Source organism: Felis catus, chromosome E2, assembly GCF_018350175.1.
Source record: "Felis catus isolate Fca126 chromosome E2, F.catus_Fca126_mat1.0, whole genome shotgun sequence".
Taxonomy (NCBI): Eukaryota; Metazoa; Chordata; class Mammalia; order Carnivora; family Felidae; genus Felis; species Felis catus.
Genome location: NC_058382.1, coordinates 42,064,733 through 42,089,322, shown reverse-complemented (window position 1 = coordinate 42,089,322; position 24,590 = coordinate 42,064,733). Strand labels below are relative to the sequence as shown.

At 52.9% G+C, this 24,590-nt stretch overlaps 1 protein-coding gene and 1 long non-coding RNA gene across 3 annotated transcripts in view; one reads left to right on the top strand and one right to left on the bottom strand.

The window, feature by feature from the left end:
- CDH5 (cadherin 5) overlaps positions 1-15,413 on the bottom strand; it is a 33,875-nt gene extending 18,462 nt beyond the window's left edge. Inside the window, exons 1-3 of one of the 2 annotated variants that reach the window (XM_006941565.5) lie at positions 15,261-15,413; positions 5,440-5,653; positions 212-500 (exon numbers count right to left, since the gene is read on the bottom strand). In XM_006941565.5, the coding sequence (XP_006941627.3) occupies positions 212-500; positions 5,440-5,634 (484 nt within the window). In that variant the 5' untranslated portion in view covers positions 5,635-5,653; positions 15,261-15,413. Of the gene's footprint in view, positions 1-211; positions 501-5,439; positions 5,807-15,260 lie in introns of those variants that run through there. The other variant, XM_045046162.1, reaches the window with a different exon arrangement.
- The window catches only part of LOC109494907, an 801,993-nt gene that overhangs the window by 83,494 nt on the left and 693,909 nt on the right, over positions 1-24,590 (top strand). The window lies entirely within an intron of this gene.

The window sequence follows — 24,590 nt, the reverse complement described above, 5'->3', positions numbered from 1 at the left end:
AGTCCATGACTGGGGTCAGGGCTTAGTCTATGACTAAGTCAGAGCTTGGTGTGGGGCCAGGTCAGAGTTTAGTCTTTAGGGATCAGAGTTTCTTGCAAGTGCCCTGAACTCACTGAATCCTGATCCCCGACAGTGAAGCTGCTGATAGGAGAGGCACCTTCAGGCTGGAGATGAGCAGGGGAGGAGTGAGAGGGACAAGCAGGGCACATACCCACGGCCGACATCTCTGGCACAGAGGCGTTGAACAACCGGTGCGTGAACACAGGCCAGTTGTCATTCACATCATGAACTTTGATGGTGAAGCTGGAAGGAGACTCTAAGTCATTATTGGTGTCCTTGTCTACCACGAGGGCAGTAAGGTGGTACTCGGGGATCTTCTCCCTGTCCAGCCTCTCAAAGGCATACACGTCCCCTGAGTCCTCATTGACCCGGAAGACCTTGCCGGCAGACTCTCCTCTGAGCAGGTACTTGGCATTCTTGCGGTTCACACTTGATTTGATCTAGGAAAGAAGAGGTGCCATGAGCTGCGGATGGGCAGGGGTGGCTGTGTGCGTGTGTGAATGTGTGCACACACGTGTGAGCATGCAAGCGTGTAGGTTATGTCGGTGTGTATGTACACGCGTGTGTGTGTATGTGCACTTACGTGCGGTGCTGGCCAGGGGTCCTGAACGCGACACTGCAGTTTTTACAGGAATCTCTGACTGGTCATTAGCACGTTGTTCTCAGCCAGGTTGCTGCGAACACCACACCAGTATGACTTGCTCGGCGCACTGCCCTAATATGCCTCCACCAGTGCTTGGGACATTGTAGGTGCTTATAAAACGTTTTTTTGTGTGTGTGAAGGAGTGTACCTGGTGCCAGTGGAAGGCAAGAGGCGTTTTGCCCCTGGAAAGTCTCTTAACCTCTCTGAGTTGTGGTAACCTCATCTGTAAAATGGAGATAATATTGCTTTGGATGTTGAGCTGCTCTCATGAGCAGAACGGCGCTTCTGAAAGTGAATTCCAGGACACGCTAGTCTCTTCTGCTGCTCCACATGAAAATCGGGTCCCAGGGAACTGGGAGTTGGCTTCCACTGGCTTGGATCTCTAGAACCAACTTACATGTTTAGGGATGTTTGTGAGCTGGTTGTTAAACACAGCCATTATTAAAAATCCAATTATGTAAACTTATAAATTAAATGAATTCTATAAAAAACAGAGGTAGCATACCCAAAATTCATTGCTTCCTCGTTATCATACTGCATTTTTCTGTGTTCTTGAGGTTATGTTTACTGTGTTGAATGATGGAAATACCACACAGTGCTGGGTTAATGCATATCTTTTCACAACTCTGCCTTCATTGACATCAAATTGGGAGCTTAAAACAGACACAGCAAAAGTATTTACACCATGGAAATGAGCAAATGCTATGAATCAGGAGTTTTTCTCCTGGAGAACAGGTTGATAAATATTTATCAGCACACCACTGGTTCTGGTCAATTTAGTTTTGGAATGACACGTAAAATGTTCTCTTCTTGGAGATTTATAGTGTATAGTCCTGTAGAAAAAAACTCTAATGAGCTTTAACTCGGGATTTCCCATGCTTTTTAGAGCACTGACCCCATTTTCTTTGTAACACATACTATTAGTGCCCTAAGGAACAAGATTTAGAAAAAGATTTGGAAACTAATATACATAAAGCAGCTTGCACAGGCTATTATGATAGATCCATGTTAAAAGATACTAGGTTAAAAGTGCTGAACGTTTCATTTATAGAATCTTAGAAGCAGAGACTCTTAGGAACTTCAGAGAATCATATTTCATGCAGTGGTACACTCACAGATGGTTAGAATGTTCAAAAAATGTAGTTCAATTCAATTAAAAATATATAAATTGGACAACTATAAGGTGCCAAGCAGCACCCTGGAAGCACAGAGGTAACCCAGACCCCATTCTTGCTCTCAGGGCTTGGGCCCAAGCCCCAGAAGCTGAGACTCTTAGGATGGGCAGTATTTAAGGGTTCAGGGATAAGAGCCTTGAGTGAAGGTATCCGATGAGGAGAATCAAGAGAGAGCGGGTCTCAAGACAGGAGAGGGAGCAGCAAGAAGGGTGTGGTCAAATCCCGTGAGTCTGGGAGTGCCTGGGTGGCTCAGTCAGTTCAGTGTCTGACTCTTGATTTCAACTCATGATCTCATGGTTCATGGGTTTGAGCCCTGCGTTGGGCTCTGTGCTGACAGTGAGGAGCCTGCTTGGGATTCTCTGTCTCCCTCTCTCTCTGCCCCTCCCCTGCTTGCTGTCTCTCTCTCTCTCTCTCTCAAAAATAAATAAATAAACATTAAAAAAAAATCCCATGAGTCTGGAAAACATCCCTAGGGTTTAGTAGTAGTGTAGACATTGGAGCCCTTGGTGGGAGCAGCATCCGGGCCGGGGTGGGGGAGTAGGGTGAGAAGCCAGATGACAGAGCTTGGAGAAGAGGCCACAAGGTGAGGAAGTAGAGACAAGGAGTGAGGACCCTCTGCCTTGGGTGGAGCAGAGGTGTGGTGTGCAGGGGCCAGGTGGTTTCATAAGGAGTTCCCAGGACCCATAGGCCAGGATGTATGACGAATAGTGGGTCAGGAGGTGAGAAGCAAATGCCCGAGCTCTGCAGCCTGCGGTGTGGGGGGACAGTGGGGGTTTAAGGAGAAGGGACAGTCTGGGACTCTGTGTGAGTCGCTCAGGGTTAGATGGTAGTTCCAAACTTGGTTCTGGGTGGGTGTGTTAGGACCCACATGGGCAAGGGTAGTGATGGGGACCAATGGAGCTTTGATCTATTGTATTGGAATTCTGTATACGATTCCATTTGAGTATAAGCTCCTTCTCTCCAACTTACATTTTTTAGAATAGTTTTAGATTTATAGACAAATTGAGAAGATAGTACCGAGAGTTGTCATATATCCTGTCCCAGTTTCCACTGTTATCACCATCTTATGTTAATGTTATGTTAGTATGGTGCCTTTATTACAATTAGTGGACCAATACTGATACATTAGTAGTCCCTGGGGGCCATAGTTCATACCGATGTCCTCAGTGTTTGCTTCATTTCCTTGTTCTGCTCTCGGAGCCTGGCCAGGACACCATATTACATCTAGTCACCACGTTTCTTTGGCTCCTCGTGGCTGTCACAGTTTCTCAGACTTTCAATGTTTCTCAGACTTGATGACCTTGGCCATTTTGACAAGTACTGGTCAGGTATTTTGTAGGATGCTTCTCTACTGAAATTTGTCTGATCAGGCTGAGATTATGGGTTTTGGGGAGCAGTGTTTTTTTTTAAATTATCACTATATTTGGGCATAACGTCTTAATGCCGCAAACCATGGTGACCCATATTTGTGGATTCAAAAGGCTACAAGGGCTCCCTCCCATTGTCCAACCAGTCTGTAAACAAAGGCTCCGGACTGTGGCCTTGATAAACAGGGATTTCCTTCCCTCAGATTACGTCTTTGGGAGTGAGGAGGTAATCCTTGGAGCCCTGTCCTTGGCTCTCCCCAGCACTCTGTTCCTTCTCGGGGTGGGGACTGCGTGTAGCTCCTCTGTCCCCTGGCCCCTTGCCAGGTGCAAAGTAAATGCTGTTGGCAGATGATGGCAGGCCTGACGCTCTTCCTGCTGCTCGAAGACCCTTGGGAGAGCCCTCTAAAGGTTTCCGTGTCGGGGCTGCGCATGATGCAGGTGGCCTCTGCTTTCTGCTGACTCTTCCTGACTCACCCTGCAGATTTTTCTCGGGGCCGGCCATTCTCATCAGTGGCTGATTCATGGCACAGTTATCCCATTGGGAAAGATGTAGGTGGATTGACGACATTTTCCTCTCTGACACAGTTCACATTTGTGTTGGGAGTCAGGAACCCTATGCCTTCCTAGGACTAGGTTCTCCTCGGGCTCTGTCCCGGTCTCCCTGTGTGACCCTGGTCAAACATCTTTCTCTCTGAGCGGCCATAGTGAGGCATTTAAAGTTCCCAGCCATTCTAGGGAGCCGGAGGAGCCTGTGGGCACAGTCAGTTGTGGGCAGTCTGTGAGTGGAGATTCCCCAGCTGGCCCTGCCCCCAGCTGCTGTGGCTTTTCTGGTGCCAAGGCCAGGCTGCACTCTCCCCCATCAAAGGGTATTTCCAGCCTGTTTCTCTGTGACCAGAGGGATCCCCAACCCTACTTTTTGTGGGGTTCTTTGTCTGACGTATGCTACCCCTATAGATTAGGGCCAGGAAGTAAACACTTCCAGCTTTGTGGGTCATGTGGTGTTTGTCGCAGCTGTTCAACTCTGCCATCAGAGCAGCTTTGGCGATTTGTTGTACATGTCCTTGCCTCTGTTCCAGTGAAACTTTACAAAACCAGGCAGTGAACTGGTTCTGCCAGTTTTGCTTTTAGACCATGAGCGCCACAAAGGTAGGGACCCTATCTGTCTTTGCCCACTGCTGTCTTTCCCATGCTTGACACCATGCTTCCTCTTACTGGCACATTGATCTATTTTTTTCTTTAGTGGATTGCGTTCAGATTCCAAGAAACTGACACGGTGAGAGTTTACACACCTGTAAGGAGTTTTTCTCCATGTCAAAAACTCTCAAAATACCTGGGCCAGCCGTCTGCCACTGTGTGTGGAACTCCTCCAGTAGAGCCACTGGTTTGAATCAGAATGGATGGATTTGACATCAGTAGTACTTTGACCCAGTAAGACCGTTCAGTGGCCACTCACATTAGCTCCAAGCCCTAGAACAGTGGCTGGAGATGAACAGGTTTTGAAGGGGGAGGAAGTGAGGGTTAGAGCCTTAGGTGCTGCCTTGGAGGGCAGGCTTGGGTCAGGCACCATGTTATGGGTGTCCTAGAATCTGAGGACTTGTGTGGAGTGACAGGGAGCCAGGGAGGGATAGTTGGAGAGAAGGGGGTTTTTCGGGTTTAAAGAGCTAGACCAGGCTGGCAACCTGCGGCCTGGATGATGAATTCTGTCACCAGCACATTTTTGTAGAAGGCTTCTCAGGGCTTCCGGACTTCTCCGATGGGAGAATTTAATGGCAGTCTTGGCTGCTTCTGCCCTAAGCCCTGAACCCCCAGGCCAGGTGGGCCCCCTGTGTGCAGGTGGGCCCTTCCCCTGGTGATTTTTAGTCCACAGACCAAGGCCCGGGAGAAAATGAACCAGAGCATTCACCACCGCCAGCACCTTCCCCTTCCCCTTCGCCATCATGATTGCCCTAATTGTCATGACCTCTACTGCCATCACCACCACGGCCCCCTCACCTTTCCCTTTACTTTCCCACCGCCTCTCCCTTCATCGTGGTGACCGTGACCACCGCCACCGCCTCTCCCGCCTCTCCCAGCTCTGCCACCATTCCCCCTCACAGCCGTCGTCCCCGCCCCTGCACCCACCGCAATATCTGCCACCGCCTTTACCACCACTGTCAACGCTGATGCCGCTCCTGCTCGGGGGCCTGAGCCTTACCTTGCCCACATAATGGGGCAGCGAGGTGTTTTTCTCTTCGTCGATGTGCATCTGGTTCCAAATCCAGTCCCTCTTCTGGCGCCGGGGGGCGGCCGGTTGGGCGGCCGGTTGGGCAAGGTCAGTGCCTTCCGCGGGTGCCACCAGCAGGCCCAGGCACACGCCTGCTGAGGCGAGCAGCACCGTCAGCACCTGCATCTTCTCGAGAGGCACCAATCTGGGCAAAGAGAGGGGACACCGTGAGGGCATGGTGGTCACCACCCTGGGGTCTGAGCAGCTCCCAGGGACGACTGAACTTCCTCCTGTCATCCTTCCCTCTCTGCTGATACCAGCAGAACCAGATACTCTTCCTGCCCCCAGATTGCTTCGGTCTGGAAGAGGAAGGCAGATGCAGAAACTCCTCCCAAAGTGTCGTATGTGCTGGCGTGGAAGCCCCAAGGAGGTCTCCCGATGGGGAAGGTTTTCTAGAGGAGAGGGTGAGGCTGATGCTGATGGTGGCTCCTGAAGTCCTGCGCAGCGGGGACCCCAGTTATCCCCATGTTACACATGAGGTTAAGTTCACGTTGGAGCGAGTGGTGGGGCTGGGAATGGAGCCTTGGTGTCTGACCTCAACAGCTATCACTTATCAAGTACTTAAGACAAGCATGACACCATTCCAAGCACTTCACGTGTGTTATCTCATTTAATTTTCCTAGTAACCCTTCAGGTGGATATAATTATAATGCTTCTTTTGCCAAGAAGCCGAGGGACAGAAGAGTTCAGTTCACATTCCTGAGATCACCTAGGCAGGGAGCGGCAGAGCCAGACTTGAACCCAGTCTGCCTGGCCCCAAAGTTCAAGCTTTTTCCCACTGGCCTCTCTTGTCCTCGCAGCTGCTGTGGGGTGGGACTTCAAGACGCCTCTGAACAAACATGCCCCCTGGCCAGCACGAGAGCCCCTGTGGCAAGATGCTTTGATGCTGTCTTCAGAAAGTGCTTGGGAAACCCAAATGTCTTAACCCAGAGGGTCAGGCCCTCACTAGGCCCAGACCTCACAGTTGGTGATCAGCTGAAGAACTATCACAAGAGCAGGGGTGGGGGAGGGTGGAGGATTGAAAGGCTGGTCTCACGGGACTGGCTTCATAATTGAAGGGGCCCAGTGCAAAATGGAAATGTGGGGCCCTCTGTTCAAAGAGTATTAAGAATTTCAAGATGGGGGCGCCCGGGTGGCTCAATTGGTTAAGCGTCCGACTTCAGCTCAGGTCATGATCTTGTGGTTTGTGAGTTTGAGCCCTGCATCGGGTTCTGCGCTGACAGCTCAGAGCTTGGAGCCTGCTTGGGATTCAGTGTCTCCCTCTCTCTCTGCCTCTCTCCTGCCCACACTCTGTCTCCCTCTCTGTCAAAAATAAATAAACGTTAAAAAACTTAAAAAAAAAAAAAAGAATTTCAATCAAGGTGGAGACAGAAGACCATGAAAGCAGGCATCATGCGCCAGGCCCAGTGTGCTTGCTCGCTCTGGAAGGGAGCTCTTAGGACAGGGATCAGCCTGAACCAGGATCTTGGGTCACCCAGAAATGAGGGCCTGGCTTCCTCCTGAATTCCAGGAAGAGGGATTTTCCCCACTGCCCCATGGTGGGTGCAGGCTGTGACCTTGCTGGCCCTGTGCCCTCTCAACCCTGACCCCATCAGTCTACTCATGCTGGGTCCCTGTGTCACTGATCTGTGGCTCCTGGGATGGTTCAGGGGCAAAGGGCAGGTGGATGGGAATGGGAACCTGGGCGCCTGCCTAGAGAGAGACAAGGACCACGAGATGCTGGATGGGAGGCCACCACCCTGGTCATCCCCCACCTTGGCCCATGGGAGAGCCTGGATTCTGCACATTACAGGAGGTCTCTAAACTCCAGTAACATTTCCTCTGAGATGTTGGCGCCAGGCTGTCCCCAGTGAGGGCCCAGGGTGTCTGCGCTGGGCTAGCCTGGCCTCTGGGTCTGCTGATCTTAGCGTTTGAGATCCCCACCCTGTGGGCCCTGCTGCTGGTGCGGGAGGAAGTGGGCTCCCAGGGTTGGGTGGGACAGGGCTCCGAGGAAGTCCCCACAATGCACGTGCCATGTGTCTGGAGAGAGGCTCTGGGTCTCAGTTTCCTCAGTTGTGAGGTGGTGGAACTGGAGGAGGCTTGGTGTCCTTTGAGGTAGGACGTGGAGAGGGTGGCCACTGCAGGAGGGAAGGAAGGCAGTGAACAAAGGCTTTGGGGAGGTTGGGCATCCTGGCCGGGAAGCTGCTCCTGACTCAGGGGAGGTGGCCGGCATGCCCCTGCTCTAGCCTTGCAGGGCCCAGGCCTGGTGGGTCATTTCCTTCTTTGCCTACAAAGGAACTGCGAATCTTGGTTCTTTCTTCCTCCCAAGTGAGAAGTGACTCAAAAATGAAAAAGTAATACAAACAGAAGTGAAACCAAGAAATAGGGAGAGAGAGAGAGTTCTCAGGCTTTTTGGCAGGATAGAGTGAGAGCCCATGCACTGAGCCAACAGGCACATGGGGCCTGTCCTCAGGGAGTGCACACTGTGGTGGGAACACCATGAAAATAAGTGAATTGGGAAAGTACCAGTTAGTGATACATTGGGTGCGACAGAGGGAAGGTGTTGCTGACTGAGACTGTGAGGTCAGGGAGGCCTTTCAGATAGAGGACATTTCAACCAGCATCTGAATGTTAGTTGTAGGAATGCCAGGGGAAAGAAGGGCATTTCAGGCAGAAGGACCAGCATGTGCAAAGGCCCTGGGGTGGAAAAATGGTTGGTGTGCCCCCGGGTCAGGTAGAAATGAACATTAGGGGGCGGGGGACAGGAAGAGGTGACCAGGTCAGTGTGGTAGGCTGAGTGATGCCCACCCCCTGCCAAAGATGTCCATGTCTGAATCCCTGGAATGTGCGAACGTTTTACTCTTTATGGCAAAAGGACTTTTAGCAGATAGGATGTCTCCATGCGTGACCCTGGAGTGCCCTCTCAAGACGTTCCTTCTTGCCTGGGGTGGCGGAGGGGGGCTGACATCCCTGAGCACCTCCTCAGTGGCATATGTTATCTCATTTAAACCTTGCAAACTGCAAGGTAGTTGGCAGTAACCCCACTCTACAGGTGAGACTCAGAGAGGTGGAGTGAGTCATCCCAGGTCATATAGCGGCAAGAGACGGAGCCAGCATTTGAACTTAGTCTGCCTTTCACCCCAAATACTGCTTTTCCCTACCATGCCTCCCCTCTCTGTCTCTGTGGGGACATTCACATGCATGATAATAAAATACTGTTCTCCACGCTTGGCTTTCATGTTACCCCAGGCTATAGGAATTATCGCCCCATTTCACAGAGGGAGAAACTGAGGCACAGACCCAAACAATTGATGGATCTAGAACCCTCACCCAGCTCTTTCTCTGAATCCTGGGCTCCTTCTACACCCAAACTCAGAGGGACCTGAGGGACTTTTCCAACTGAAAAGCCACATTTATTTATGTCTTTTGCATTTTGTGTTAGGAATTTGGCCTCCAAAATGGGGGCTGAGAAGAAGGGTTTTATCAGACAATTGTTTCTCTTCCCGCTGCTCATGGAGAGGAAGTCAGTTGGCAGGATTTGTCATGCCCACAGCTGGAAACAGAATTTCCCTTGGCCGCACCTCTGGAGGTGTGGTCAGAGCCACAACTGGGGGCAGGTTTATTTTAGCCCTTTACCTCCCCACAAGCCCTTTACCTTCACTAAGTTTTTGGAGTGGTCGTAATGCTGCCAGGTGGATTTGGGGTATGACAGATGAGCAGAGGGTCTGAGGATTTTGGAGGTGATTTCTGTGCTCAGAAATTCCCAGCTGAGCAGCCCCAGGAACTTGCCTGACGACAGCCTTGAGGGGAAAGGGGATCTACTTGGCAGCTCAGATGTGTGTGGTGGGCACACGGAGGCCAGGTGCCTGCCCATGTCCCTGTCATCCAAGATTTGTGACCATGCCCCATCCCTGGAGCTTTTCTAGAGGCTTTTGGGGGCAGCTCCAAATGCACTCCTGGGTATGAGTGGGCCCACTGGACTCTCACTTGGTCTGGGAAGGTCTTAGAGACCCAAAATGAGAGGACAGAGTGTGTGGTCCAAGGTGAACAGTCATGGAACCCAGGAGAAGGGGCAGAGGAGCCTCAGAGAATCTGGGGGGACAGCCGGCTCACCTATGCCCGGATGGGAGGTTGGGGCCTCAGAGAGCTCTCGGATCCCGCTTTTTGTCCACAGTGGGTGGGACTGCTGATGTCAGAACCTTGATGCCTGGGCTGAGTCTGAGGACTGAGGGGTGGCTCTGAAGGTTGAGCCAAGTGCGGGTGCCTGTGCCTCTGTCTGCTCCTCTCCAGTTACCTGTCTGGGTCTTGAGGGTACTTGGTGAGCTTCTAGTAGCAGCCCCAGCCCGTAGGACATTAACACCCACCAGGTTTGGGGCACCTGGGTGGGTCAGTCGGTTGGATGTCCAACTTTGGCCAGGTCACGATCACATGGTTTGCAAGTTTGAGCCCTGCATCAGGCTCACTGCTGTCAGCTCAGAGCCTGCTTCAGATCCTCTGTCCATCTCCCCACCCCCCTCTCTTTCTCTCTCTCAAAAATAAATAAACATTTAAAATAACAAACACCCACTGGGCTTGGTCACACCCTTCCGGCCTCTGCACTTGACATTCTGTCTCCTCTGCCTGGATTTAGTTACATGTCACCGCTTCTCTGAAGCTTTCTCTGGAGCCCTGGGCATACATAGCCACACAACAAACATTTATTGAACACCTACTGTGTGCCAGGTACTGAACTACATGCGGGGAGCAAACACAGGTTGTACTCCCATGGGGGAGTATACTAACCGCTTGATAAAAAACATACAGTTCAAAATTGTGAGGTGTGCTGATGGAGAAGAGTAGGAAGCTGGAGGTGGGGGCCAGCAGGGTCCAGACTGGGCTGAGTGTCTCAGTCCAAGAGTGAGTCCTACCTCTCTCTGAGCTGCTGTGAGACATTAGGCAAACATCCCTTTGGTCCCTTTCTGTTTGTGGGCCCATCTGTCGCTGGGATTTGGTCTTGAAGGGGCTGTGAAGTCCGCTCAGCTCTGTGATTTTGAAAAGGGCTAGGGGGACACAGAGGGAGACAAAGGGAGGGGAGAGGCTGGGGCTGGTCCTTTTTAAGCGAAATAGATCTTAGGAAGCCTGGATCTAGCTGGTAGCCCCTCAGTGAGCCAGCCTGGCAGGTGTCCCTGGGCTCGTCTTGCCCCCAACCAGTGGCAGACCCCTGCTTCTTGACCTGACCAGAGCTCTGCTCAAGCTTGAGGCTCAGGGGCTGAGTCTGGGCTTGAGGGGGTAATCAGGCAAGCTGGAGGGCCCTTTGGAGTGGGGTAGAGGAAGCTTGCAGGTCAGGGATACACACATGACATCCTCACGCTGCATGGACACACAACACCCTGACCTACGTCCACATAAGTACACACCCTGTGTCCACTCATCTGCCCACGCCGGCTCCTGAAGAGTCTCTGCTATGCAGAGTGGCCCCTCTGTACCCGTGCAGTATACCCCCATCAGCTGGGACAAGATCTGGCAGCTGAACCCAGCCCCAGGCAAAGCCTCAGGGTGGACAGGACGATCAGTTCCAGCCCAACCTCCCACAGGCTCTGGACTCTAGCCCAGAGGCCCGGGGTCAGGGGTCAGGGGCTGGACTTTGGGAGGAAGGCCCAGAACACGTGGGGGCTGTGCCTGTGGGAGGGGCAAGTGCTGGACCCCGCCCCCCCCCCCCCCCCCCCCCCCCCCCCCCGCTCCCTGTGTGGCCGTGGATGGCTCTCCTCATTGCCTTCCTACGCCACCACCTTGAGCCTCAGTCTAGAACAGACTCCTTCAGGGACGCCCTCATTGTCTGCCTGATCCTCAGCATTTACAGCTGGGTCTTTGCAGCCACGGGCACTGGGAGGATGAAGGGTGAGGCCCTGTGAGCCTTGGGCATGGGGTGTATTGGGGCAATTAGGCAGCTATGAGCTGGCCTCTTGGGGCTTTCTCCTGGTTTGCAGCCCAGTTCGGCCTAGGGACCTGATCGTGTGGGTCCCAGACCTGAGCCCCTTCCCTGGGGTCCTGCCAATAGCTTCCCTGTCTCTACTTCCCTTCGAGGTGACCATGCTGCTCCCCTGCTGACCTCTCCTCCCCGGCTCCCCATCCTTGCAGGATGAAGCCTAGCTCCTGAGCCTGTGTTCAAGGCCCAGCATAGCATGTCCCCTGCCCACCTCTCTGGCTTTTCTCTCCCTCATCTCCCTGCTCCTTCCAACCATGAGGAGAGTAGACATTTCTAGAAGGCACATTGCTCTTCCTCTCTCCAGCAGGCTTTTTGCACAGGCTGTTCCCCTGCATGGGGACGCATGAACACACACCTATCCCTGAGCAGAGGACCTCTTACATATGGCTGGCAAGACAAACTCATCAGTTGCCACTCACCCCTTTCCATACCTGTGAGACATCACTGATCACAGTATTACAGTATTCATCCCCACTGAACTCGAACTCAGTCCCTGAATTCTCAATACAATCTTTCAAGTAGATACTAGCGATTCACCAAATGTTGAAATTGAAACAGTTTCCTGCTGGGTTTCTGAGTTCTAGGGCCATCCAGTCTATACCCCTATCTTCTAATGGGGCAGCTTCAAGCTTCAAGTATAGAACACCCCTTACCCACACCAGGGAGACTTTTCCAGCCTTCTGTGGGCTTTGTGACTTTGACTGGGGCTCTGAGGCTGTCAATGGGAGCAACAGAATGAGGCCCACACACCTGCCTATTTGTAACGGCCCAGCTTCTCAAAAGCTGCGTGGCCTCAGGCCCATTCCTTGCCCTCTCTGAGCCTCAGCTCACTCAGCTATAATGGAGGCAACAATAGCTGCCTATTGAGGAGGATTAAATGAGGTCATGGGTGAGAAATTGGTATACAGTAGGTGCTCAGTAAGTATGCAGGTGTCTTGACCTTTATGTGCCCACCCACTCCAGCCTGGTGACTGTGGGCTTGACTGGCCAACTCATACCTGACTGCATTTCCTCTTTGTGCCCTGGGCCCACCTCCTACACCCCTCTGTTCTCCAGAAGGAAATCTTTTTCTCTGCCTCCCTGTCCCTGGGGTCCCTTTTTTTCCTTCCTGCCAGGATCTGACCGTTACTGTGTCCCAAGACAGATAATCTGGAGGTCTCTGAATGAGCTTAGGGACCATTTGATTCATCCCCTGCCCAGAGAAATTAGAAGACTGAAGCCCAGAAATACCTCTCAATATCCTCTGGGCTCCTGCTCTTCCTCCAGGAAGCCTGCTGGGATTTTTCCACCCACTATCTGCTTGGGCTTGTGTCAGGATGGGCTTTTTAGTATTTCTAGCCAGAAACCAAGCTCCTCAGGGTAGGACCTGTCTCCTACAACATTCCTCCCAGGATCATTGGGTTCCTAGCTTGTCCTTGTGCCTGCTTCTGTGGCTTGAACTGTCAGGTTCAATCCTCTCTGACTTTTCTCCTCTCTAAGCTTCACGGTGGAGTGTGGTGGGGCTGTGGGGTCAGAAGGGGTTGGCCTCACTCATATTTTTGCTTCCATCTCATGCTTGCTGTGTAGCCTGGGACTGGCTTCTTGGTCTCTCTCAGCATCTATGGTCTCCACTGTCAAATGGGATTTCTTTTAGTAGCTTCAAGGATGCCGAGGGGATGCAGAGATGGCCAGAAGTGGCAGGGATGGATCCCCATAGGGGAGGGGCCCAAGATTTTTCCAGAGCGAGTGGCCACTGTGTTCACCTCTTGTCCCCGAGGCAGCAGCAGAACTGTGAGTCAGCCAACTTTGGAAGAAAATAAGTGTGGCCCCTCTGGTTTCCTGCCCTCATGTCCGGCCCTTGTTTAGCAGCACAATTGGTCAGGTTGAGACTGCAGGGTGGGCAGCTTAACCCCTGCGAGGCCAGTGCACGCCTTCGCTACTGCCTTGCAACAGTCAGTGGGAATTGGTAGGGCTGCCTGGGGGCTCGGCAGCTCCTGGGCCCCTTGGAGGCCACCTGCTGCCCTCTGGGCTGGGCTCCCAAGGTGGCCGGACTCTGCTGCTCCCTACCACCTAACGGGCAGCCAGAGCTCCTGGTCCTGGCATTCATGGCCTCCAGTGTCACTAGCCTTTCTGGCACTGCCTGCTCTAAAAAACCCTGTGGCCAGCCAGCCTCCCCAAATCCTCCAAGCTGCCTAGGCTTCCTGCCTCCCCTAGCAGACCCTTCACATCTTGGGGGATCCTGTCTGCCCCCTTCACACAGCAGCACCGTCCTTGGGATGGGGAGTGAGCCCGGGGCCCAGAGTGCTTGCGAGAGGAATTGCTGAGTCAACATCCTCTCACCTGCGCCCTCTTCACTCCCACCTGCCATGGAATGGCTGACCTTGGGGGGTCAAAACCTTGAGGACATTCACAGCTCTGGTGCGGCGGGTAAATTCAGCTGTGATTTCTTGAAGGCACCCCTCCCCTGAGCCGTTCCTGGAGCCAGTGCTGGGTGTGTACATTGCCTTCTTCACTAGGCTCACCAGAAGACTGCTTCCTCCATTGTACAGATGAGAAAGCTGAGGCATGGTGCTGGAAAGAGTCTGGGCTTTGGGGTGCAGATCCTGCTTCTCATCCCCACTCCTGCTCTTACTTTGCCCAGTCTCACCCATCTCAGTCGTACCCCCTGCGGAATGGAGAAAGGACTCATCTAACTCTCGCAGTAGTAGAATCGAGAGCTCTGTCAGTTAGAACCTTTTATCCTGGGGCATGTGGGTGGCTCATTTGCTTGAGCATCTGACTTTTGATCTCAGCTCAGGACATGATCTCATGGTTTGTGAGATTGAGCCCTGTGTCAGCGCGGAGCCTGCTTGGGATTCTCCCTCTCCCTCTCTTCCTGTCCCTCCCCCACTCACTCTCTCTCTCTCTCTCTCTCTCTCAAAATAAAAATAAACATAAAAAAAGAGAACCTTTTGTCTGTATCACCTGCAGTTCCCACAACGGCTTGTAGAGTCACTGTCTCTTGTTCAGACAAACACACAGAGGTTTGGAGAACATGGAGGTTTGGAGGTGCTGAGTAATTTTCCCGGAGTAACATGGGAGGAGTGATAGAGCTGGGCATCCCACCCTAAACTGCCTTCCTTCGATTCATTTTGGGGGAACTTCCGCAAAACATGAGGGCTGTGGGGTCCCAAACTTGGGGCGTCTGGGGAGAAAGGGTGGGCCGCTTTGCCGACCACAGCTCCCGTGGCTTGTACCTGGTCCCTGCAGTGTCCGGGGCGGGGAGGGGAGGGATCCATAGGCAGGGCCTCCGGTGCCCAGAGCCAAGCCTCAGCTTGCCTTTTCTAAAAATGGCGGTGCTGGCTGACAGAGAGGGGCCGCGGCTCAGAGCTTCCCTTCCGGGGCTCCTCTCCCAATGCCATAACAGAACATTGGTGGGAGGGATGATGTGAGGCTTTGGTAAATCCTCTCCCGTGGGGGAGGGCCACCCAAGAGGAGACTAGGCCCGGGTGCCACTCTTCTGCCTCTGAGTGCTGGCATCTCAGACTCCTGTGCTCTCTGAAACATGGCGTGGATGGAAGCCAGTGGGCCTTCAGGGCTCATGGAGTTGGAGGGTCTACACGTGGAAGAACTTCCCCCACCAAGTCCTGAGAATGCCCGCTTGTGCCCACGACACCACCCCTAGCTCACCGCTCGGAGCCAGGAGGAGAGTCGGTCCGCCCCCAAGGAATGGCTCTTCCCCGGGACCCCAACAACGACCGCTCTACAGATGGGGCAGCCAAGCGCCCTCTCAGCTCGGGTGCTTGGAGAGGCGTCTGGGGTGGAGTAGGGGCGGGGATTCCTCACTCACCGAGCTCGCGGACCGAGAGGTGTCTTGGTTCCGTCTGTCCGTTTGGCTGAGCTGCTGTGGAGCTCCGTGGAGCTCAGCCGATAGCCTCTCGAGGGGAGCCACACCCGGTCAATGAGAGAGGCCTGGCTGCCGCCCCTTCAGGTTTTCCAGCTGGCCCTGGCCCACTTCCCCCTGGGATGGTTTCCTGTTATTGTTCCTTTGTGAGGGCCGGGCTGGCTGCAGATAGGCAGGCTCTGTGGTGGGCGGCTGCCTCGGCCCAGCCGGGCTGTGCTCGTAGAGGCCTGGGCCTGGACCGGGCCTGGCACGCTCAGGTCAGATCCCAGTCCCAGGCCTCAGCTCTGCTCCTGATGGGACCTGGAGCCAGACACATCTCCCTCCCTGGCCCGATGCTCAGTTTCCTCATCTGTAAATGGGGATAATCAGACCTCAAACTCACATGGGTGTTGGGATCAGCGGGAGTCAAAATGAAACTGAAGGCGGGATCCGGTCCGTCAGAACCAAGCAGCTGGGGGCGGGAGGGGCACAGATTCTGTGAACCTGGAGAGTCCTAGGAGGAGCTTTTATAAACTGAACAGACCTGATCAGCTCAACTGACTGGGAATCTCCCAGGGTGGTGGGAGTGCGTCCTTTGAATGGCTGCTCTCGTTTTCTCCCGAGCGAGCGGTTGGGAAGTCCCAAATGTGCTCCTTTACGGGACGGGCCAGACAGAGACCTGAGAGGGAGAACGTCTTGCCCAGAAGCACTCAGTAAGTCTGAGGACATGGGTATGGAGCTGGGGAACGGGTGGGAAAATGAGTTTTGGGAAGGTGAGATAAAGATCTGTGTCTTTGGGGCATGTTGAGTTGGAGACGGCTTTTGGACACCCAGGTGGTGATGCCAGGTTTGCAGTTGGAGACGGTTGCATACAGGTGGCTTAGAGATGAGGTTTAGAAGCTCTGATCTTATGGCTTATTTCCGTGAGGCTGTGGGAGTGGATGAACTTAGAGGGAGGGAGGCCCCTGGCATCTGAGATTTGTATATCTTCTAGGAGAGCCTGGCGGGGAAAAGGGAAAGCCGGGAGAGGGCAGGGCTGTGGAGAGCAGGCAAAGACGAGGACAGGGTGTCAGCTGGGTAAGGGGAGGGCAGATTTGGAAGCTGGAAGTCACAGACAGCTGTGGACAGAGCAGGTTAAGTGGAATGGGGTAGACAAGGCAGATTAGAGGGGCTGGTGAACAGGGATGAAGAGGGGGAGATGAGTGTGATCACAGCTTCGCAGTGAACAGGAGCAAGAAATGGGAGAGAGATTCTGTGTGTGTGTGTGTGTGTGTGTTTAAAGTTATGTTTGTGTGGAGGGGACTTCTAGATGATGCTGGAGGGAGAAGAGCGACCTGTGGAGGGAGGACGGTCCTGAGGCGGGCCTCTGCACAGGATCCAGCACATTCCATCACTTTTGGTGGAATGAACAAACAAAGGCGCAGCGTTTTCTTATTTTCTTCCCCAACAGGCTTAACTCTGTCTTCCCCAGCCAGAGGGTGGATGTGGCCCCAGGCCAGCTGGTCCCTCAGCCCCATGCTCCTGGCTCTGCACGCCCCAGCCTGGGCTCTCTGCCTGCTCTGTGGTGTACGTGCCTGTGGGACCGGGCTGGGCCTGGCCTCACTTCCCGTGGGGTCTCAGACTTGTCGCTGGTGGCAGATGGGGACAGGGTCTGTGTTGGCACCATCTGCTGATTCCCTTTGTACTCCCAGTCCACAGGAAAGTTGACTTTGCCCCGAAGCCTGCTGTTCCTGTCATCTGTAAACAAAGGGATGGCTATCCAGGCATGTGCCCTGGGGCAGGGATGTGGTCACCCCGAAGAGGTAGTCCAGGCCATGGGAGGAAGGCTAGTGCCCTTGGGGCTCCTGGGGAGCTCATGTCCGATTTCTGCCACCACCCAGCCCCTGCTCCAACCCCTCTGGAGGCACAAGAGGCACTGGGAAGGCACAAGGCCGGGAAGTGCCATCAGGAGCAAAGGAGGCAGCCGGTGGACCGGCAGGAAACGGGATGGTCTGTGAGACCTGATTAGCAGTGGAGGAGGAAGCGACAATCAGGATGGTGGGGTGGACTGGGAGTGTGGCAGTGAGGCCTGGGGACACCCACCTAGACTCTGCCAGGACGAAAGCTGACTGGAGACTCGGCCCTGTGGTGTCCTGCCTGGAGAGGTTCAGACTTGGGTGTCGGCCGACCTGGTTCAGATCCTACCCTGGCCTCTCACTGGCTGTGTGACCCAGGGTGGTTGACATGCCGCTCTGAGCCTGTTTCTTTACCTGTGAAATGGGTTGCAGTCCACACTTGGCAGGGCCGTCCAGAGGATCAAATAAGACAGCATAAATAAATGACTGCAGGGACAAGCATTTTACCAAGCAGGTAAAATTTCTTACAGTGTGGTCCTCAGGCCAGCTGCCTCCCAGCCACCTGGGGGGGGGGGGGCGGCACTTGTTGAAAATGCAGATTCCTGGCCCTCACATGCAGACTGATGGAGTCAGAATGGCTGGCAGTGGAGCCCTGAGGCCTGCGATGCATTTGTAGCTCTCTGGATGCTCAGGTTTGGGAGTCACGGCATGCGTGTCCTCAGAGCCCTGAGCTCTCTTTCCAGGGACTCCTCTTTCAGTCCTCAGAGCAACCCTAAGGGGCAGGACTGTCGTCATCCCCATTATGCAGAGGGGGAAACAGAGACTGGGAATGAACTGCTTTCCACGATCAGAGCTTGTCAGTGGTAGAATGGAAATTCTGACCCATGGCCTCTGTTTCCTGAGGTCATGTCCTCGCTGCCCACCTCTCCCCCATGCCCAGGCTTTCCTGCCCATTCCATTGAATGAAAGAATGCATGAGTGAGGGACGGAATGGGTCAACGACCACTGGCATGTTGAGGCAGACACAAGGCGCGGGGTTGGGTATACACCTGTGTTCTGTGGTATATCCCGGCACACGGTGGGGCCTCTTCTTGAAGCCTTCAAAGAGGCTCTGACTCAATCCATCCATCCAACTCTCAGCCCCGCTGGGCGCACAGCTCTGTGTCTGGCTCCGGGTGGGCGCCCAGGGAAGAAAAGAGGCCAGCCCGTGATAAACTCTTGAGTCTGGGGTGGAGCCGTTGCGGTCACCGACACTGCTGTGAACTCAGCACCAGTTATGTGCCACCTCCGCTCCAGGCCCTGTGCTTTCTTTTCAGTATTCCCGGTGGCCCTGTGAGGGGGGTATGGCTCTGCCCCTGCTGCAGCATCATGTACGTGGCCCAGCATGGCAGCGCCTGGCTCAGACCAGGGCTCCCGTGAGCGTGCCAGCCCTGCCCCACTGCCTCCATCCCATCTCAGGCTGAGCTGCTCCAGCCACTGCCTCCGAGGATGCTCTTTGCTTCCCAGCTCTGCCTGCCCAAACCTCCCGCCCAGCGCTTCAGTGCCCAGCTCAGACATACTGCCCCTCCATCCAGCCTGCCTAGATTCCCATTCTGGGAGCGTCATGCCCCCTGGGAAGCTTCCACTCCACCTGCCCCCCACTTGTTCCGTTCCAAAACCTATAGGGCCCCTTGCCTGTTTTCTTGTGTAATGATTTCTCACTATAGCCCTGAGAAGTGTCAATGCTGTTCATAGGCCCATTTTTCTTAAGAGGGAGCCAAGGCTCAGAGAGGCTGAGGAACTTGCCCAAGGTCACACAGCTCTCAAGTAGCAGAGCCAGGATTCCAGTGCTCATCTTCTGGTTCCCAGTTTAGTGCTCACTTTACACCATCCTACTCCTGACGAATTGTCATTGGGTAACAATGTTTTATGCTCATCTATTATTAAAATATACTGTTAATGGTGTCCAGTCTTTGCCTAGCTTTGTGCTGGGCATGGGGGATGCAGACATGACCCAGGCTTGGTCCCTGCCTTTGATGTTTCACATTAGTGTGAGCTGCATTGGGTGGGGCCGGGGTGGGAACAGAGGTGTGTGCCCCATGCTGAGGGTGCCTGGAGGTGGCCCTGGGGAGCTGCGGAGGATGGGAGTCCCCAAGATGTTGAAAGGATAGGCACGAGCTGCCCAAGCACAGAGCAGGAGGAAGGACTGGCCAGGCAGAGGGCATGGTTAAGGCCCAAGGTGCGGAGGCCTCCTTGGCAAGAAGCCATCCCGTGGAGGGAAGCACTGAGGTTCTGTGAGGGTGAATCGGGGACTGGCTGGATGAGGCCAGTGGCGGAGAGCCGCTCCTGCCTCCCTGAGGAGCTTGGGCAGGGGCACACCTGAGGCCTCTCACTTGTCAGGGACCTGCAGAGCCCTGAATTTTAGGAGAATTGCCCGGTCCAGGGTAGCATCCTGCGGTCAGGCCAGGGAGAGGCTGCAGGCTGGGGAACCTCAGGCCACCGCTGCTGTGCAGGTGCCATTGCTGGAGCCCGACTGAGGCCTCTCCTCAGCCAGGAAAGGACTAGCTGAGCAGGAATTGAATTCCCGACAGTGAGAACAATACCTTATCCGCCGAGCACTTTCCCAGATGTTTCTCACTTTTCTCCCACAACATCCGGGGGACGCTGGTAGGAAGCCACGCTCCCGTGCTTTGGGGCTGAGGGGACCAAGGAGCAGTCGGTGAGGGTTCCGAAGGGTCCCCGTGGTTACGTCCTGAGAATGCCTGCCACTTACCGCCCTGCCGATCCCGGCTGAGCCATACAGCCTTTGGTGCCTCAGTTTCTCCTTCTGTAAAATGAGGGTGATCGCATGCCTTTCTCATGGGGTTGGTGGAAAGTGCATGGAGCAGTCCCTGGCATCAGTAAGTGCTTGATAAACATTAGTCGTGACAGTGATGTCCATAGAAGTTGATAGTGAGACACACTTGAGGGTGTGGGCGGGGCACCACATGAGCATAGCGTTTGCTGGGCAGCCGGGTGGCTGCATGTGTATGTGTAAGAGCGCACATAGAGCATGTAAGGCACCCATCTGGATTGACTGTGTAGGTGTTGATGGGTGTGTGAGTGGGTACAGCTGCCCAGGGGAGGGCCAGGCCTTGGAGCAGCACCTTCCTCCCCCATCATCTGGAATCATCTGCCACGTTATCCCATTGACCAGTCCTTCTGCACCCCTGTCTCCTGCGGAGGCCAGAGAAGTCAAAGCCTGGCTCAAAGGTGGAGACTAAAGCCCTCGCTTCCCTGTCTGGGGGGCAGGCCTGAGTCTGGCAGAGCACTGGCCCCTTGAAAGCCAGGACTTCCTGTCTGCAGGCCGCACATTCCTTGTGTCCTCCGTCAAAGTGTCTTGGAGAACAATGCGTCAGAGTCTTTGCCATCTGTGGGGCAGGAAGGTGGGTCAGGGGCAGGTCAGTCTTGCCTCTTGATGGGGCCAACAGGGCTCCGGCCCCAGTTCTGGGCCCAGCAGTGTGACAGCGGAGCCGGAACCTGGCCGACCTGGGACGTCTGCCTCCTGCCCGTGCAGGTCCATCCCTTATTCAGGCCACCTCCACACCCCTCAGCACACACTGCCCCCTGCTCCCCTCCCCATCCCCTATGGCCCGAGTCAGGTCTTCTGGGCACAGTCCAGCTCGTCCTGGAGAAGGAGGCTGCTGGAGAGAACTCAGGGCCTCAGGGCGGATTGGACGGGACTAATCACTCAGGCTGGCAGAGATCTTGGAGATCCCCTGGCTTCACCCACCTGTCATGCCACTGAGAACCAGGAGGGAAACAAGAGAGACTAACCAGCCGAAAGAAATCCTCCCCAGCCCCTGCGCTGAAGCTCATACTCACAGGGTGTCTCTGACCTATTGCCTCTGTGTTTATGTACTGTTTTCACAAGCCTGGTGGCATGGAAGGGACAGGATGGGGCTGTGGCACTCAAACTGGGCCTCTCTGGGGGGGCGGGGGCAGCCAAAACTATGGAGATGAGGAACCTGGGGGTCTTCTGTCTATGTGGACAGCTCTTCAAAACCTTTGGCTGTTTTTGCACCTCCTTGTGTCTGAGAATCTGGTTGCCGTTAGGGGTTCCTCTGCCTCTGCCTCGGGCTGAGGGATCATCCTGAGAACAGCTCCCTCCGGACTGTTTGTGCTTCTGGGAAAGTTTCTTTCCAGTTCTGAGTCCTGGCTGGGGGCACTTGTGGGGAAACATGGTGGTCCTTAGCCTGGGTGAGGGAGGCTGGGGTCAGAGCAGTCAGTTGGGGGGGGGGCAGTATCTAGACTCCTGGGGACTAGGAAGGCTTGATGGGGGATGGTTTGTCTCCACTTCTGCCCCAAAGACCAGCCCTGAAATGCCTTCATATCTGGGACCCCTACTGTCCCTCACCCTATCCCTCTAACCCATTCCCCCTCTATTCCCATTGGTCTGCTGTTTGGTGCCAGTTCCTGCATGACAGCCACCATCTTTTACTCCTTGGGACAAAGTCCAAGCTCCTGGGCCTGGCATTCAGTACCCTGATGCCTGTGTAGACCCACTCCCTACTTCTCAGCTCCAACCATGCTGGAGGATTGAGTTCTCTACAAGCACAGTGCTCTGTTGGGCCACGGGACCTTTGCACATGACATCTCCACTGCCTGGATTCCATCTCCCCAAGAACCTCCAGGCCCTCCCAACTCCCTGAAATTCAATCCAAATGTCATTCTCTCCATGACAAACAATACCAATAAAGAATATAGATACTTCCCATTTATTTATTTATTTATTTATTTATTTATTTATTTATTTATTTATTATTTTAGAGAGAGAGAGTGTGTGAGTGTACGAGTGGGGGAAAGGGACAGTGGGAGAGAGAGAGGATCTTAAGCAGGCTCCATGGTCAGTTCAGAGCTCAGTGTGGAGCTTGATCTCACAACTCTGGGATCGTGACCTGAGCTGAAATCAAGAGTAGGATGCTCAATGAACTTAGCACCCAGGTACCCATAGATACTTCCCTTTTAAAAATAAGAGCTTTAGGGGCACCTAGGTGGCTCAGTCGGTTGGGCAACCGACTTCAGCTCAGGTCACAATCTTGTGGTCTGTGGGTTCGAGCCCCGTGTCGGGCTCTGTGCTGGCAGCTTAGAGCCTGGAGCCTGCTTCTGATTCTGTGTCTCCCCCCCTCTCTGCCCCTCTCCTGCTTGCTCTCTGTCTCTCTCTCAAATAATAAAAACATTTAAAATAATAAAACAAAATAAGAGCTTTATTGAGATACAATTAATAGATCATAAAGTTCATCTTGTAAATTGAACTGTAAACAGTTCAATGTTTTTTTTTTTTTTTGGTCTTTTTTGTATATTCACAGAGTTGTACATCAGTCACTATCATCTAATTCTAGAACATTTGCATCACCCCAGAAGAAACCCAGTACCCATTAGCAGTGTCTCCCCATTCCTCTTCCCCACAGCCTCTGGCCACCACTAATCTACTTTTCTGTCTCTGTGGATTTGCCTATTCTGGACATTTCATACAGATGGAATCATACAACATGTGACCTTTTGTGACTGGCTTCTTTCACTTAACATGTATCAGAACTGCCGTTTCTTTTCACGGCTGAATCATATTCTCATGTGTGGATAGACCATGTCTGTTTATTCTTTCATCACTTGGTGGACATCTGGGATGCTGCCCCTTTTTGGTTGTTATGAATAAAACTGCTATGAACACTTGTGTACAGGTTTTTGCATGAGGATGTTTTTTTAATTCTCTTGGAGCATATATTTAGGAGTGGGATTGCTGGGTCATATGGTAACCTCTAAATTTAGTCGTCGAGGTATTTCTGCTTTATACTTGCACCAGAAATATATAGGGTCTCCAGTTTCTCCACACCCTCACCAACATTTGTTAGTATCTGTCCCGGTGGGTATGAAGTGCTATCTCAACACGGTTTTAATTCACATTTCCCAAATGACTAATGCCGTTAAGCATCTTTTCATACTTATTGCTGTTTGTGTATCTTCTGTTCTTGAAGAATATCTGTTCAAGTCACTTGCCCATTTTTAATTGGGTTGTCTTTTTTTGGTGTTGTATTGGAAGTTTTTTTCCATGTCAAGAAATAAGTCCCTTAGCAAATATGTGGCTTGCAAATGTTTCCTCCTATTCTTTGAGTTGTCGTTACTTTCTTGATTGTGTGCTTTGAAACACAAAAGCTTTTTATTTTAGTGAAGTCCAGTTTATATATGTTTTTTTCTTTTGTCTTTTGTACCTGTGGTATCAAACTGAAGAAACTATTCCCTAATCCATGGTCATGAAGATTAGCTATCACTTCTTGAGACCTATCCTGTGTCAGGTACTTTACATATATTATTTCCTCACATCACATCCTGACAAGATAGTTTTCACTCCCATTTTACAGATGTGAAATTGAGGCATATAGCTAGTATATGGCAGAGTGTCTAGTGTCAAGCTGGGCTTAGGTGGGTGCCAAGGTGACCCACACACACCATTGGAACCCCAGCAGTGGGTTAAGGAAAAGAGTAAACCGACATTCATGGAGGACTTGCTTTGTGCCAGGTGCAGGGCTCAGTGCTGTATATGCATTATCTCACTTTCTCCCTCCGTGGCCGTGGTTCTCAAAGGGTGGCCCTGATCAGCAGCCTCGGCCAGTTCTTGGGCCCTACCCTACTCCTGCTACATCAGAAACTTGGGTGGGGCCAGCAATCTGTGTTATTTAAGAGCTTCAAGTGATTTTGATGTGCTCAAGCTTAGAGAACTACTGCCCTAAAGGCCCTCACTCCATTTGTCTGGGGAGGCTTTTCTTGTTTGTTTGTTTTTCTAAGTACCACATGGTGGGGGGAGGCACACCTAGAGATTCTGATTTAAATGGACTTGGTAGAGGCTGGACTTCACAGTTTTTAAAAGTTCCCCAGAAGGTCCTAAGATGCACCTAAAGGGGCATTAATCACTTCCTTAGGAGTAGGTGCCCCCACAACTCCATTTTATAGGTGTAGAAGCTCTGGGAGGATAAAGGACATGTCCAAGGTTATATAGCCATGCAGAAGGAGGGGTAGCCGGAATTTAAAGTCCCTGTTTTCCACTTCCCCTTCTAACTCCCATTCATTACTTTTTGCTGAATTTAGAGCCTCTGTTGGTTTCTCTAGCTGTGCGCTTTGGGAAATTTTAACTGGTGCATAATGTTGCCATCTAGTGGCCATTGATGAAAACTAGTGAGCATCTTCAGGACTTCTAACAGTTCTCAGGGGACACATAGGGAAGAGGAAAGGCCGCCATTTACAGTTACTTAAGACAGATGTGTTTGGGAGACTTGGGCCCATCTTTCTAAAAGACATCTTTTGAGAAAAGAATAGTGGAATGATGGCAGGCTTCGTGTTTAAACACTGTTGATGAAAGTCTATTCACAAAGCCGGAGAGAGGCTGGGGAGGAGACTGTCTTCTTGATTGCACTGTGGGCAGGTTCCATGACTTTCTCCCAGGCCCATC